This window comes from Diceros bicornis, chromosome 1, assembly GCF_020826845.1.
Source record: "Diceros bicornis minor isolate mBicDic1 chromosome 1, mDicBic1.mat.cur, whole genome shotgun sequence".
NCBI lineage: Eukaryota > Metazoa > Chordata > Mammalia > Perissodactyla > Rhinocerotidae > Diceros > Diceros bicornis.
In genome coordinates, this window is record NC_080740.1 from 46,880,871 (window position 1) to 46,898,508 (window position 17,638).

At 41.2% G+C, this 17,638-nt stretch overlaps 1 protein-coding gene across 1 annotated transcript; it reads left to right on the forward strand.

The window, feature by feature from the left end:
* Positions 1-721: 721 nt before the first annotated feature.
* On the forward strand, positions 722-17,638 carry PHAX (phosphorylated adaptor for RNA export). The gene is made up of 5 exons (XM_058539682.1): positions 722-835; positions 2,638-3,251; positions 5,467-5,587; positions 7,141-7,224; positions 16,371-17,638. The coding sequence occupies exons 1-5, from the start codon at positions 740-742 to the stop codon at positions 16,638-16,640; spliced, it is 1,185 nt and encodes a 394-aa protein (XP_058395665.1). The 5' UTR covers positions 722-739; the 3' UTR covers positions 16,641-17,638.

The window sequence follows — 17,638 nt, forward strand, 5'->3', positions numbered from 1 at the left end:
TACAGAAAAAAAAAGTTCAAAACTAACAATAGAGGATCCTGTGGTCCAAGAAGGCCTCTCTGAGAACGGAGCATTTAATCAGAAACCTGAATCATGTGAGAGAACAACCTGTGCAAAGAATGGGGTGTCCAGGGTGTTGGAGGGGTCGGCCAAGCAGAGGGAACAGCAACCGCCAAGGCCTTGAGCCAGTAAAGAACAAATGGTGCCAAGGAACGACAACGTGAGCAGCAGCAGCGCAGCTGGAGAGGGGCACAGAGGGGGGCCAGCGGCCTTGTGCTGAGAACTCAGGCCTTATTGTGTGGAGGGAAGCCCCTGGAAGGTCTGAGCAGGCCGGTGACCTCAGGTACTGCCTGAAAGGCCACGTGTAGAGCGGACTGCGCAGGAGCAAGAATGGAAGCAGGAAGGCCTGCCCGGAGCATCCAGGTGAGGAGTGTGAAGCTAAGGGAGGAATCCCCATGGCCGCTGTCCGGGCCCAAATTTTGCAGCACGAAAACCAAGTTTGGAAGAAAATGCGCCCAAGTGTCGGGGAAAGGGATTCGTCTTCCCGGAGTCGTTGGAAGGAGTGGTTTGCAATGACGATGCACATCGCTCAGTCTTGGCCCAGGTCTCCCGGCGAGGCCGCCACAGGCTGCCGCGGCGGGAGGAGCCCCCTCGCGGGGGCGCCCGAGCTGCCGCCGCCGGCCGGCCCTTCCCGCCACCCCGCCGGAAGTGCTCTCGCGACCCGCCGCGCCGCGGGAAGATGGCGCAGGAGGCCGGCGACATGGAAGACGGGCAGCTTTCCGACTCGGATTCCGACATGACGGTCGCACCCAGCGACAGGCCGCTGCAGGTGCCGGTGAGTGCGAGGGGCGGGCGGGGGGTTCTGGGCGGTGGGAGGCGGGCGGCGGTGAGGCTGAGGGGCGCGCGGAGCCCGGGCTGCGGTGAGGGACGGCGGCTGTCTCCCGGCCGGGCGCGCGGTGCCTGGGCGCGGGGGGCGGCGCTGGCGAGGGCAGCGGAGCCGGCTGTGCGGAGCCTGGCCCGGCGTCCCGCGGCGAGGCGGGGCCCGCGAGCCTTGCGGCCTCCTGGAGGCCGGCGTGCAGCCGGCTCTTCTCCGCCTTCCACGCGCCCTTGTTCGTTTTCTGAACCTACCCGAGTCCCCCACTCCAGCGCCGCTAGGTTGTCCCGGAAGGGCAGATTTTGCCAAAAACGTAGAACCTGGGAACATCGCCCCGAAACATCCTGTGGCGCTCATTTTCGCCCTGGGCAGATAGGGAGACTGAGGACCGGGAGTGAAGTTCATGACTTGCTCAGGGGCCTGCTCTTTCGTATTCCCGTCGAACCTAGCTTCGTTATGCGATAAGGCGTCACCAGGTTTTGCATCAGCCTCCCAGTTTTGTAAATGGGAGTTTGTCTTGACTGCGGTGCTGAGTAGCAAACTCTCTGAGAGCGCTTTGGTGCCAGGCTGCCCGCATTCGAATCCTGGCGCCGCCACTGTGACCGGTGGCAGGTTACTTAGCCTAGTGCCCCAAGTGTGAAATAGGAATGATAGGAGTACGCCACTGATAGGGTGGCGGTAAGGACCCAGTGGAGCATACGGCACACAGTAATGCCTGGCAAATGTTAGCTGTCATTATTATATGAAGATGCGAAGACTATCTTCTTCTTGACTTAAATCACCCCCACTCACATTTCTAGCACAGAATAGGACCTCAGTAAATACTTGGTTTAATACAAAAAGCAAAGGTGATTCCTTTTGCATATAAATATCTTAGGAAATTGGTACCAAGATGTTTTGTTTTTCAATCTCTTTCAGGTTGTTTTGCACAGATTAACCCATGACTTGGTAAACTTAATGGCATGGCCTCTGCAGTTTTAAAAGTAATATGTCAGGGGTTTTAAAAGGAGTATAGTCACAAAACCAAATAAATGAAGTTGATGTGTCCAAATGCAAGACAGGGATCTTTGGAAAAAAAGAAAACAAATTCTGTTTTAACTGCTAGTAACAGTTATTGTGTATGTTATTTTCAAACATTTTGACAATAACTGAAAAGATTGAAAATCTTCTAAAGGTGAGAATTAAGAGCTTTGGTAATTTTTTAGAAGGAGGCCTTAGAACTAAGTGCTGCATTAGCTATAGAAATAAGAATTTGTGGCTTTATTTGAGACGTGGGTGGACCTTGAGGGTATTATGCTGAGTGAAATAAGTCAGACAAAGACAGATACCATATGATTTCACATGTGGAAGATAAACACATAGATAAGGAGAACAGGTTGGTGATTGCCAGAGGGGAAGAAGATGGGGAAGAGCAAAGGGGTAAAGGGGCACATGTAGGATGACGGATGGAAACTCGACTTTTGGTGGTGAGCATGATGCAGTCTATATAGAATCCGAAATATGATGTACACCTAAAATTTACACAGTGTTATAAACCAATGTGACCTCAATAAAATAATTTTAAAAAATAGAATTTGTGGCTTTAAAATTGGCAAATTACATGTGGAACTTCAGAAAAGTAGGGACTAGATTGGTTTCAGAGATTTCTGAAGATCAGTTCTGCTTCAGAATGATCCGGCTGAATCCCTAGATAATTTTTTTTAAATAGCGCTCAGTGGGTGGAGTTAATGTGTTTGTGGAATTGTCTTTCTTTTCACTTGCAGAAAGCACTAGGTGGGGACAGCGCAGTGAGGCCCTTCCAGGATGCTACAGCAGCGTGTGCTCCAGTATCACATTATCGGACTGTTAAAAGTGTGGATTCGAGTGAAGAGAGTTTTTCCGATTCAGATGATGATAGCTCTCTTTGGAAACGCAAGCGACAGAAATGTTTCAACCCTCCTCCCAAACCAGAGCCTTTTCAGTTTGGCCAGAGCAGCCAGAAAGCACCTGTTGCTGGAGGAAAGAAGGTTAACAATATATGGGGTGCTGTGCTGCAAGAACAGAACCAGGATGCAGTGGCCACTGAACTTGGTATCTTGGGAATGGAGGGCACTATTGACAAAAGCAGACAATCCGAGACCTACAATTATTTGCTTGCTAAGAAACTGAGGAGGGAATCTCAAGAACATACAAAAGAATTAGACAAAGAACTTGATGAATATATGCATGATGGCAAAAAAATGGGATCAAAGGAAGAGGAAAATGGGCAAGGTCATCTTAAACGGAAACGACCTATCAAAGACAGACTAGGGAACAGACTAGAAATGAACTATAAAGGCCGGTATGAGATCACAGAGGACGATTCTCAAGAGAAAGTGGCTGATGAAATTTCTTTCAGGTGAGCATTTAAATTTGTCCTACAAATGAGCTCTTAACCAACTATCTTCCATTTATAGGAAATAGATTCCAGATACATTAATAATGATGTTTCTTAGTGAGATTTTTTAAATTTAAGGAGTGAACTCCAGGCTTGCTTGGTTATATGAATGTATTTGGGTTTTCTTAAATTTGGACAGGCCTGATAAAATAATTTTGCAGACTTTTATGAACTTTTAAGCATCTCTTTCCATTTAGTGCTATAGAGCTCTTTAGATAAAAACATCTTTTTAGTCATGTGTTTTTTTGAGTGTTTTCAAGTACCCGTGACTTTTTTTTTAATAGCTTTATTGAGGCATATTGTACACATGATAAAATTCATCCTTTTCAAGTGTTGATTTGTTAGTAGATTCATCAATTGTACCACCAACACCATAAATCTCTTTTAAAACATTTCCATCACCCCAATAAGATCCCTTGTACCCATATGCCCATTTAAAGTTAATTGCTGTTCCCATCCCCAGATGACTGCTAATCTCCTTTCTGTTAGTATAAATGTGCATTTTCTGGACATTTTGTATTAATGGAATCTTACAATGTGTGGGCTCATGTGCCTGGCTTCTTTTACTTAGTGTAGTGTTTTTGAGATTCATTCGTGTTATAGCAGGAGCAACACTTTGTTGATTTGCTTATACATGTGCATGCGCCCGCATACACACACGTGTACACATGTTCATATTGACTTGCTATTCCACTTTTTGGCTATTATGAATGCTGTTATGAATTTTCACATGCAGATCTTTGGACATGTATTTTAATTTCTCTTGGGTAACTGCGGGAGTAGAATTGCTCGATATATGGTAAATTTATATTTCGTGTATTTTTAACAAGTTCAAATTTTGTTTAACTTGTCATTAGCTCTAAATCACTGATGAACAGTGTTACAAATTTGAAAACAGATACGATTCAAGAGCAATATAGCTGGTAGGAAAACTGGTATTTACTTTCCAGGCAAGCCTGTCAACACTAGTACTGGATTTTTAAAATACTGAGCAAGTTTGGAATTTGAGTGCTGGAAAGGAACTTAGAGATTTTGTAAACCAAAGCCTTCACTTTACAGATAAGGAAACTGAGGCCCAGTAGTTAGGTGGCTTTCCCAAGGTCACAAATTTAAGTGTCAGACCTGGAACTAAACTCGGGTCCCTTTGTTCCTAGTCTAGTGCTCTTTCCACGGTAATGCACTGCCTTCTGTTGAGAAGAAATAGAGGAAACCAGGTCTGGTTAGGGAACTGGTAAGACTTCTGCAATATTAATCCTCCTTCATCTTTGTGGAGTGTAGGCTCTGATGTTAGAAGTGTTACTTAGGCTGCCTGTGTTTTTACCTCTCAATGGTGAAACGAAAATAATAGAACCTACTTCATAAGGTTGTTGAGAGAATTAACTGAGATAATGCATATAAAGTTCTTAGGATTGTGCTTTTCCCATAATAAGCTGTCAGTAAACATTAGCTATATCCTTTGTTCTGAGGCAGGGAGTCTGTGAGGGAAAGATCCTATCCATTTTAAAGCTCCCAGACATCTCTGGAGTTAGGAGAGCTAACTTTATGGCATAGTAATTGAAAGCAGGGTATATGTTTGTTAACAGGAGTGGACTGCTTTTATCTGCTTTTGCTTTTATGCTTGCGTTCCCCTTGCTGTATGTGCACATTTATTTTGAAATCTGACATAATCCAGGAAGGCAAAGTGAAGAGGCCAGTTATGAGACTGGAGATGGAACCTTGAGGTTACTGTCTCCTTGGTGGATCCAAGATAGGAATGTTTCCATGTCAGTGATTTCAAGGTTAAATATTAAAGATATCAGGGGGCCGGCCCTGTGGCGTAGCGGTTAAGTGCGCACACTCCACTGCTGGTGGCCCGGGTTCGGATCCTGGGCACGTACTGATGCACCGTTTGTCAGGCCATGCTGTGGCAGCGTCCCATATAAAGTGGAGGAAGATAGGCACAGATGTTAGCTCAGGGCCAGTCTTCCTCAGCAAAAAAAAAAAAAAAAAAAGAGGAGGATTGGCATGGATGTTAGCTCAGGGCTGAACTTCCTCACAAAAAAAAAATTCAAAAAGAAGATGTTGTTAGAATAGGATTTTGCTTCTAGTTAGGGACTAAACTGGAAACTAAGGTAGATTTCTTCAACTTTATACAAGAAATGAAGTGGTTAATATTACTTTATTTGTTCCATATCAGGTTGCAGGAACCAAAGAAAGATCTGATAGCCCGAGTAGTGAGGATAATTGGGAACAAAAAGGCAATTGAACTTCTGATGGAAACTGCTGAAGTTGAACAAAACGGTGGCCTTTTTATAATGGTAAGATTAATTGCTCTGTTATTTCCTGTTTTGTATTGTTTCATGTGAGTTTTACAAAACGAACTTGTCTCTGTTGGATATCTTATTTATCATAAATTATTTCAGTGTGTTTCAGATTTTTAAAAACTTCATTAACAATGAAGACTGAAGAAAAAAATTCAGTATGATTTTTGCAATTAATCCTTTCCTTACAAAAAAACATACATAAATTGTAGCCTGTTATGTGCAGTCAACAACACACTTATAGGATTCGTTAAGGGTAGGGACTGAAGTTTTAAGAAAAGAGTCTAGGGGGATCCTGGAAGCTCAGATTTGAGAAGGTGGGTTTTGGAGTTTGGAGAGCCTTGTTTTGAATTCTGAGTCTACAGCTTATTAGGTGTGAGATTTGGCTGAATTATTTGACTTCTTGGAGCCTCAGCCTCCTAACTGTAAAATGGGGATTAATCCTATGTCATAAGGATTAGTTGAGATGATGCACATGAAGTACTTACCACAGTGCCCAGCACTTAGCAGTGGTTTGTTTGATTCATGCATTCTTGACAGTTGGTTCTTGGGGGCAAAAAAAAAATCTTATCATCTGTAAAGCACAGGTAGATATACAGTATATCTTTGAGTATTAAAATTTCATGGGTGGTGGGGGTGAATAGGAGAAAAATTGTCTAAAAAGGCTCCTGGAGTAAGGGAAGCAATAATGAACACAAAAAGGTTGAGAAACCCTTTACTGTTTGAGAATGGCAGAAAGAGTCCTTCTTTGGCTAGGGCCAGATCGCAGGCAGTGGCAGTTGATTTCATAAAGTGGGTTTGCAGATCTCATTTAATCCAGCTTTCCCCACAGGATGAGGATGAAGTTTGAAGGACTTCCTTCTTATTTGCTCCTCCTGAATCTGAATGGTAACATCACGAGAGAGTAAATCAATATTATGCTGTAGAAATGGAGAGAAAAGAAACCAGTTAAAATTGATAGCACTGGCTGAGGAAACAGCCTGTGAACGTAGATTACAGAAGTCAAAACAGAAGTTAACAAGAAAACAAATTATAATAATCATGAAGGTACTGGCACCCTTGTTTGTGTCACTGTTAAGGTGCTTTGATTTTCTTTTAGTTCAGCACAAAGTTACAGATTCATCAATATTTTAATACCACAGTAATAAAACTTTATATTCCAGAGAGCTAATGCAAATCTGAATGTTGGAAAGATGCAAGTCCAAATTCACTTTCTTTTGATGCATTCTTTCCTTGTACAATTATTTATAGCTCTGTGCCAGGCACTGTTCTAGACGAGAAAGCTTACGTTGTAGTTGGAGGTGGGAGGGAGATAGTCTATAAAGAATAAATATAATATTTTCAAGTATGTTAGAAAGTGATAACATGCTATGGGGAAAGAAATAGATCAAATGGAAGAATAGAGAGGAGGGGAGAGGAGGACATTGCAGTTAAACTAGAGTTGTCAGGGTAGACCTTATTATCTCCTTAGGCACTTCTCTGTTTAAAAGATACTTTGGCCATTTATGGGAAGAGTCTATACAGTATAATTTCTCTGTTCCTTTTTGTAGAATGGTAGTCGAAGAAGAACACCGGGTGGAGTTTTTCTGAATCTCCTGAAAAACACTCCTAGTATCAGCGAGGAACAAATTAAGGTAAAAATGATAATGTCTTTGACTTTAAGATCCATCATAATTTGGCTTGCACTCATCCTCTAGCTTCATTTTCTGTTAATCTCTATCACCTGCTCTGCCTTGGATTGACCAATTTTGTCATTGTCTGATTTCAAGTAAAACTTGTGCCTTTTGTGAAGCTCTGCCTCCTCTTTTTCTTCCCTTTCAGAGCCAAGATCAAGATTTCTTTTATGGCAGTTTTTCCTAGTCTCTGAGCATGTAATTATTTTTTCTACCTTCCTACAACTTTTTGGTAATGAAAAATTTCAAACATGTGGAAGAGATGAAAGAATAGTAGAATGAGTACCCATATGTCCTACACCTAGATGCAGGCGTGGTTAATATTTTGACATTCCTGCTTTGCCTATACAATTTTTTTTCTGTACCATTTGAAAATAAGTGGCAAACATAATGACACTCAGCCCTAATTATTTCAACAAGGATCTCCCAATAATGATAATATGGTACATAGCCACACCTAAGAGAAATAAAGACATTTTCATAGTATCCAATATCTAGACCTTATTCTGATTTCCTGAATTGTCCCAAGAATGTGTTTTATACCTTTTTTCTCCCCCAAACCAGGATCCTAACTAGATTTCCACATTTCATTTGTTATATCTCTTTTGGTCTTTTTAATCCTACATTTTTCTACATGATTTGTGCCTTTTCAAGAGTCCAAGATGGTTATCTTTTTTTTTTTTTTTAATGAGAAAGATTGGCTCTCAGCTAACATCTGTTGCCAGTCTTCCTCTGTTTTGTATATGGGACACTGCCACACCTGGCTTGATGAGTGGTGCATTGGTCCACACCCAGATTTGAACCTGTGATCCCCGGGCCGCCAAAGCGGTGCACAGGAACTTAACCGCTACACCACCGGGCCAGGCCCCTGATGGTTATCTTATAGAACGTACCACAGTCTGGTGATTGTCTTTTCAAGAATTTGTTTCGTTCATTCCTCTATCTCTAATATTTCTTTTCCTTTTTTTTTTTTTTTTGCGAGGAAGATTGGCCCTGAGCTAACATCTGTGCCCATCTTCCTCTATTTTTTGTATATGGGCTGCCACCACAGCATGGCTTGATGAGTGGTGCGTAGGTCCATGCCTGGGATCCGACCCTGTGAATGCCCTGCAACTGAAGCGGAGCACTTGAACTTAACCATTATGCCACTGGGGCTGGCCCCTCTGATATTTCTTATAAACTAGAAGCTAGGCTTGTTGGTATTCTTAATCATTTTTGTGTTACTAGGGTATCTTATATGGGAACTTTTCTACGGTGGATTTTCACAACTCAACATTGATATGTTTTAATTTGTTAGTTAAGGAACATGATTTGCATTTAGCAGATATAATCAAGATTGAGAACTAGCTCCTTGCATAGGAAAGAGGTGATGCACGTGCAACACAGCTGCTCTACGTGAGAAGCTTTGTACTCTCTTTAGTATAACAGTGGGGAATAAAGGTAATAGGAATGTGTTTTTGCTATGCTAATTATAATGCTAATGATGACAGATAAATAAAGCCATTTCTCTTGAGCTGGTGCTCTATGTGATCATATTTTGCTCAATGTTTCTTTTGCCTTAAGCTTTCTGGCTATGCACTTCCAGTCATGTTTTTTTTTTTTCTTTTTGTGAGGAAGACCAGCCCTGAGCTAACATCCAATGCCAATCCTCCTCTTTTTTGCTGAGGAAGACTAGCCCTGGGCTAACATCTGTGCCCATCTTCCTCTACTTTATATGGGACGCCACCACAGCATGGCTTAACAAGTGGTGCATCGATGCGCGCCCGGGATCCAAACCGGTGAACCCCAGGCCGCTGCAGTGGAGCGTGTGCACCCAACCGCTTGCACCACCGGGCTGGCCCCTCCAGTCATGTTTTTAAAATCTGTTATTGAAATTCCTACAGGAAATGTAATAACTGTAACTGCACATTTGAAATCTCTAGTTCATAACTTCTTTTTTTTCCTCATTGGAACAATTATTTTGATAACATAAATTTGTAACAGTGTAAATTTCCTTAGGAACACCACTATTGAGTGGTAGAACAGAGTTTATACCTTACTATTCCTCCTCCTTCCCCAGTATAATCCCTGACAAAAGTGTGTACTTAGAAGGAACATTCTTCATGAGTTTTTGTTTGATAGCAAAATGTCACTCTTTTCAGAGAAATGACATGGTATGATGAAAAGAATTCTAATCAAAATCTGGGTTTTAATATTTTTGCCATTTGGTGATCATATGACTGAGCAGATCACTTACTCTCCCTCAGCCTCAGTTTTTTCATCTATGAAGTGGAGACTTTAATATGTGCCTTGCTTATTTAGTAGAGCTATAAAGGGATTAAATAAAGTAATATCTAGAAAAGCTTTTCGTAAGTAATAAAACCTTGGACAAACAATTTCCAGAAGCAGGAGAGGAGAAAATAACATTCATTCACTGTGTGCCTGGCACTAGGCCAAATATTTCTATGACTTAGTCTTTACCACAGTCTATCAAAGTGGGTGTTACCCTGTTATACAAATGAAGAGTAATAAAAGTGATATGCCTGGGATTACACAGAATGCTGACTTAAAACCCATGTTGTTTTCACTGAATCACGTCTTGAAATTCCACTCTCCTAACGCATTGTGGAAAAGGGGATTTTAATGTTCATTGGTTTTTATGTTAAACTACCAGAAACATTGCATTATAACAAACAATAGAAACATTTGGAATATCTAATAATGGGAGAATATTGACTTATGGGGACATTCTTTTTTTAATTTTTATTTATTTATTTTTTTGTGTGTGATAAATATCAGCCCTGAGCTAACATCCATGCTAATCCTCCTCTTTTTTGCTGAGGAAGACTGGCTCTGAGCTAACATCTATTGCCAATCCTCCTCCTTTTTCCCCCACCCCAAAGCCCCATTAGATAGTTGTATGTCATAGTTGCACATCCTTCTAGTTGCTGTATGTGGGACACGGCTTCAGCATGGCCGGAGAGGCCGTGCGGCGGTGTGTGCCCGGGATCCGAACCCGGGCCGCCAGTAGCAGAGCGCGCGCACTTAACTGCTAAGCCACGGGGCTGGCCCCTATGGGGACATTCTTAAAAGGACTATCTTGTAGCCTCTATTTTTGTAAAGCAATTTTAAGAAAATGAGAAAATGTAATAATAATGAATTTTTTTTAAGGCAAAGTACAAATTTATAAAGAAAAAGGAGTGAGACAATAGATTGGTATGTAAAACACCAAAATGTTACCAGTGATTTGGTCTATTGTGAGAGATTATAAATGTTTTGGCTTTTAAGATTTTTCTGTGTTTTTCCAAGTTTCCTACATGTGCATGGATTGAGTACCTTTGTTATTAGAGGAAAAAACCTGAAGGCAAACAGAATTTTATTATAGGTAATTTTATATGCCATCCAAATGATGATGTTATAGTTATTATTTTAATCGCTATATTGCCAACAGTCACAGTCTGTAGAACTTGGAAGCCAGAACTGAACTGAGTGGGCTTGTTTCCCTTTTTTTCATTTGATTTTGTTTTGGTGTGTGACTTTGTAATTATTTAAGTTTTGTTTTAGAAAATATAAGGTTTGTCGGGGCCAGCCCGGTGGTGCAAGTGGTTAAGTGCCTGCGCTCCGCTGTGGCGGCCTGGGGTTCACTGGTTCAGATCCTGGGCGCGCACTGACGCACTGCTTGGTGGGCCATGCTGTGGAGGCGTCCCATATAAAGTGGAGGAAGATGGGCACGGATGTTAGCCCAGGGCCAGTCTTCCTCAGCAAACAAAGAGGAAGACTTGCAGATGTTAGCACAGGGCTGATCTCCTCACAAAAAAAAAAAGAAAGAAAATATAAAATTTGTGAATAAAAAGGTAAGAATAGTTAAAAGTTAATTTGCTATATTTTATGATTTGTGACTCTGCTCTGATTGTGTTGTTTTGTGGTTACCATGAGGTTTGTATACAAGATCTCATAGATGAGATAGTCCTTTTTTTGATGGCCTCTTATCTCCATTAGCCTATGCAGGTTCCATCCCTTTCCTCTTCCCCTTCTATGTTTTTGTTGTCATAAAGTATTCTTTTTTGTGTTGTGAGTTTGTGACCAAATTGAAGTGGTTGTAGTTATTTTTGACTCTTTCTTTCCCTTTATCCTTTACGTTATAATTAAGTGTTTACTAACCTGTTCTGCTATAGAGCTGCAATTTTCTGATTCTATTTATCTCCTTGCTCAAAACTTAGTACACCTTTGCCTTTTCGTTCAGGTAGGAGGGCTCCTTTCAACATTTCTTGTAAGGCAGGTCTAGTGGCAGTGAACTCTCTCAGCTTTTGTTTGTCTGGGAAAGCTTTTATTTCTCTGTCATATCGGAAGGATAATTTTGCTGGATAGAGTATTCTTGGCTGATAGTTTTTGTCTTTCAGTATTTTGAATGTATCATTCCACTCTCCTGTAGCCTCTCTCCTCTAGCCACTCTCACTGTAGGATTTCTGCTGAGAAATCGCTGAAAGCCTGATGGGTGTTCCTTTGTAGGTTATTTTCTTCTCTCTTGCTACCCTTAATATTTTTCTTTGTCATTGACTTTTGATAGTTTTAATATTGTATGCCTTGGAGAAGGTCTTTGTGCATTGAGGTAATTAGGAATTCTATTAGCTTCATGTACTTCCTTGTCCAGTTCCTTCCCCAGGTTTGGGAAGTTTTTAGCTATTATTTCTTTAAATAAGCTCTTTGCTTCTTTCTCCCTCTCTTCTCCTTCTGGGATACCTATAATCTTTATGTTACTTTTCCTAACTGAGTTGGATATTTCTCGAAGAATTTTTTCATTTTTTTTAAAATCTTAGTTCTCTCTCCGCCTCCACCTTAATCATTTCTAGGTTTCTATCTTTGAGCTCACTAATTCTCTCCTCCATGTGGTCTGCTATGTTTTTAATGCTTTCTGCATTATTTTTCATCTCATTAATTGTGTTCTTCATCTCTAGAATGTGTTTGGTTTTTTTTTTTTTTAGAGTTTCAATCTCTTTGGTGAAGTACTTCTGTTCATTCCATCTTAATTTTATTCCTGACGGTTCCTCATTGAACTGTCTTTCTGAGTTTTCTTGTAACTCATTGAGTTTCTATACGACAGCTATTTTGAATTCTGTGTCAGGTAGATTGCAATCTTCTTTGACTTCAAGTTTGGTTTCTGGAGAGCTCTCATTCTCTTTCTTTTCTGCCATGTTACTGAAGTTCTTCATGAACTTCAGTATTCTGAAGTTGAATTGATCCTCTGCCAGCATGTTTGTGAAAGCAGACACCTTTCTTATTTGGGTATGGCTTTGGTTACTTTGGTTCAGAGCTGCTTCTGGTTGTATTTGAGAGCCTGCACTTTCCACCCTCCACTGCCTCTGCTAGAGGCATTGTCAGTGCCCTCCTTTTATCGCTTGTGCCTCTGAGGTTGCTGGTGCCTTGCCTATAATGTCGCTGCAGTCTCTCACGTGTCACCACCAGGGTCACCAGGCTGCGAGCACTTCTGCTGCTTCTGGGGTCACCTGGGTCTCGTGTTCCTCCACTGGTTCTCCATGGGCTTTCCACTGTTTGCATACTGCTGCCCCATGCACCACTTGTGCTGTTGCTCCTGGGTTGTCTGGGGGTGCTGGTTGCACTGCTGTCAGGGGTGCTGGGTTCACAGGTGTAACTGTCGCTGCTGGGGGCCCAGGAACTCAGGGACTTATATGCAGCCCCCTTAGATGATGCTGGTGGAGCCACCATCAGAGGTGCCATCACTGGGGGCTGGGTCATCGGTTCTGCTGTGGTTCCTGAAGCCTCTGGTCACAGGTTCCCACTGACACCACTAGGGGCTTGGGGAGGCAGGGGCTAAGCAGAGAGAGGTTGTTGTTACTGCTCACTCTGCTGCCTCTGGTCTCTGGCACTAGCTGGTGTGTTTTGAAAACTCAGGTCAGGGTGCCCCACCTCGGCCAGGAAAATCCAAGTTTTGTATATTGTCCCTACTGTTGGAAAGACCTGGGCACTGCCAAGGGAGGGGGAGGCTGTGTGCACACTGGATTTGCTGGGAGATGGGCAAGGAGCAAGCTGCACCTGTTTTTTCTGCTCCCACCATGTCCCCTTGCAGCCATGTGAGCTGTGGTGCCTGCTGTCTCCACTATGCTTGCAGCGGCGCAAACTGTGGCTCCTGCTGTTTTTGTTCCTGCAGCAACCACTAGCAGGTGTGCCTGTCAGCATGAGGATCCACGCCCTGGATCGCTGCTGCCACGGGAGGGAGAAGGGGCTGCTACCCTAGTTCCGCTACCTTGCAGCAGTCCAGTACTCCAACCTTCAGTTGTATAGATGCGTGGATCTCTTATGTGCCCTATTGAGCTGTGTAGGGAAGCCTGTGTTGGTCAGTGGGTGTCCTATTGGTTGTCACTTAGAGGGGCGAAACAAAGGGCACAACTCATTGTGCTATGATGTCGACATCACTCAGTTTGCTTTTTTTTTGTTTGTTTGTTTTTGGTGAAGAAGATCAGCCCTGAGCTAACATCCATGCCAATCCTCCTCTCTTTGCTGAGGAAGACCAGCCCTGAGCTAACATCCATTGCCAATCCTCCTCCTTTTTTTCCCTTTTTCTCCCCAAGGCCCCAGTCAATAGTTGTATGTCATAGTTGCACATCCTTCTAGTTGCTCTATTTGGGACGCCGCCTCAGCATGGCCGGGCAAGCAGTGCGTTGGTGCATGCCTAGGATCCGAACCCGGGCTGCCAGCAGCAGAGCGCACGCACCCAACCGCTAAGCCACGGGGCCAGCCCCTGCCATATATTTTTAAAAAGCTCAGCTATAATGGTCTTCCTCTGCAAATAGTATACAGTTCAGTTCTTAACTTGTAGAGTTAATTATATAGAAAGACAGATGGGGAAATAAAATTGCTCTCCAGTTATCTGTTGTCCACAATTGTTGTAAAAACATTAACAATAGGCTACAACAACATTTCTTTGGGCCATTCCCCAATTTTTTCTATTTAAATTTATAACCCATGGAAATGATGTTCCTTTTTAATGAGGCTTGCCCATATTTGGTAGGAAAAGGAGAACTCATAATTTTACTTAGTGTTGCCAAGCATTTCACTTCTTAGAATTGTTTTTATCGATATTTGGATGTGCTTCCGTATAAAATGAAAATACTTCTACTTATAGCTTTTTTTATCTCTCCACTTGAAGGTAAGTAGACTCTTGAAAAAAATGTGAATTATTACACTTTTGTGAAGGCAACATAATAGGGTTTAAGAATATGGATTTGGAGAAATCATGTATAAGTTTAGATTTCATACCTTCGCATGTTAGCTCTGTAATCTTGTGCCTCACTTTCCTCATGTGAAAACAAGGGTAATATACCTACCTCATAAGGTTCTTCTGACATTGAAAAGAGTTAACATGTGTGTGAAGTTCTCAGCATAATGCCTGGCGTATAAGTGCTCATTCAGTAAATGGTAGGTAGCCTCATTTTCCTCTGCATTCACCTTTTTTGTCCTTCTTGCACTTTATTCTCACATATGTACCCTCTTCCACCCCCAATCCCTCCTTATTTCTGTAGCAAATACTTTTATTCCTCTTCTTCATCAAAGCACATCTTCTGAAGCTGTCCCTTATTCCCTTAATTTCAGGGCTCCTTACTCCTTCCTCTGCCAATTTTGTGTGCTGCTTATGACTATTTAGCATAAATTTTAGAAAGAGAGGGCCTCTTGCATCTCACCATCCTCCATAATGCTTTTTATAAACAAGAGATTTGTACTTTGTGCACTTTAAGAGTATACTAGGTACTGGCTTAGCTACAGCTTTTAAGAGTCCCTTCCCAGAAGAGAATAGGGTGTCAGAAGTGTGTCCTGCCTATGCTAGCTTCTGTTTTATTTTTTGTTTTTTATTTTTTGTGTGTGAGGAAGATTAGCCCTGAGCTGACATCTGTTGCTAATCCTCCTCTTTTTGCTGAGGAAGATTGGCCCTGAGCTAATATCCATGCCCATCTTCCTCTACTTTATATGTGGGACGCCTGCCACAGCATGGCTTGATAAGCAGTGCATAGGTCCGTGCCCGGCATCCAAGCCTGCAAACCCCCGGCTGCCAAAGTGAAACACACAAACTTAACCACTATGCCGCCAGGCCAGCCCCCTAGCTTTTATTTTAAACCTTTGAACCTTCTCTGCCTTAGCATGGTCATTTGGCCTTCTCTTTAGGTCCCTACCCTACTTTCCTTTCTTTTCTACCCTCTGAAACTATAGTTAATCTCTCTGTATCAGGGTTCCCAGGTATTATTTTATATTTTTCTGTGTAATATTTTAATGGAATGTATTTTCTAGTTGAACAGTTCTCAACTGCTGGCGATTTTGCCTCTCAGAGTGTATTTGACAATGTCTGGAGATATTTTTGGTTTTCACAATTTGGGGTGGGTGGGTATGTGTTAGTGGGTAGAGGCCAGGTGTGCTGCTAAACATCCCCTACAATGCACACAGCAGACTGGCTCAACAAAGAATTATATAGCTGGAAATTTCAGTAGTGCCAAGGTTGAGAAACCGTGTCTAGAAGACTCTCATATTTTCATGCTATAAAATCCCATTTCAGGCATTCTGGAATATATCCCAGTGCTGACTGTGTTATTTTTATGCCATGTGATAAAAGTTTTTGAAAAAGATTTACATTCTCACACATTGATTACAGTAATGTTTTTTAAGGAATGGAATTTTTCTTGCATTGTATCAGTTACGTGATCATACTTAGTCACACAATTCACTTTCTCAGCATGGGCAATCACCTATGATTATGATGACATTTCAAAGTTAGTAAATCTTTATTCCAAAGACTTCTGTTTTATCGTGATAAATTATATTTTATTTAAATCCTAAACAACATGATTTTCCTACTGTATCCTTCCATTCAGAAAACCTTTAACTACAGAGATGTGTTATGGTAGAATACCGTGGGCCCTAGACCTAACAGTAGGTTGAGTTTGAATCATAGCTTCATCTGCTACTTGCAGTGGGGACTTAATTAGTATCTTAGACTCTAAGTCTAATAATGTTTGCTTGGTTTTGGTGAGAAGTGGAATATAAAGAAACAAACTTGTAGTAACTTGTAACAAACTTCTAATAAATGATTGTTCTTATTTACTAAAGTTGTTCCTTTATTGTAGGACATTTTCTACCTTGAAAATCAAAAGGAATATGAAAATAAAAAAGCTGCTAGGAAGAGGAGAACACAAGTGTTGGGGAAAAAGATGAAACAAGCTATTAAAAGTCTAAATTTTCAAGAAGATGATGATACATCACGAGAAACTTTTGCAAGTGACACAAATGAGGCCCTGGCCTCTCTTGATGAATCACAGGAAGGACATGGAGAAACAAAGTTGGATGCAGAGGAAGCCATTGAGGTTGATCATTCACACGATTTGGACATCTTTTAGTACATTTTGAGGAATAAGGCTTTCTAAAATAACATTGTGATAAACCATTTCTACTGAGATTGCTTCATTTTACTTTGCACTGATAAACATGAAAATCTGGAGAGAAAGAACTGTTTTCTTGTTTTAAATAAAATTGAATATGTGGGGAGATGAATGCAATTGATACAAACGTGTAAAAATGTCTTATGTCTCATAAAATACTGAAAAGTACATAGTGGAGGATTTAGTTTCTCAATCTGTTGCATGTGCTAATTATTACTAGTTGATAATCAGTTTTGTCCAGGTCATTATAACATGCCATTCAAAAGTCTGTTTTCTTTTTCTGATTTATCTTTGCAGTGAATTATGATTGGTTTCAAAACATTCCATTAAAAGATCCTAATAAGATAGATAAATTGTTAAGCTATTACAAATGCATTCAAATTTAGGTTTTCTGTGCTCTAAGAACTCTTAGGCAGTTTTAAAATAGGTTTATACTGATGGCTTTTCCCACTTATGTCCAGAAGTAAATAAACATCAGAAGCTTTTCAAAGAAGCATTGCTTCTTAACTTTCACTTTGTTTTTGACTTCTTATTAATTAACTTGGTCATATACTAAATACTGAGTGTGATCCATACCTTTGTAATTACCATGGACATTTAAAAAGTTCCCAGTGAAGGCCTGCCTAAGACTGTCTTACCCTATGTTAAGGAAGTTAGGTATTAAAAATGTCACATGTGCATGAAGTTTTAAATTATGCATTTTTATTGAAGGAAATAAAAGTAGTTTACTTAAGATGTTCCAAGAGTTGACTGTAGTTTATAAAATAGATTAAGAAAAAATATGTAGGAAGCAATTATAAACTATTCTTTGCAGACAATGTGCTTGAAATCTTTCAGTAGTTCCTGAAATGGCATTGAAGTTGGATCTAAGTGGGAAAAGAAGAGGAAAATGGTTATTGGTTGCTTTTTATTCATAAAGAATGGAAAAATAAAATTAGAGTTTTGGCAGTCCTTAA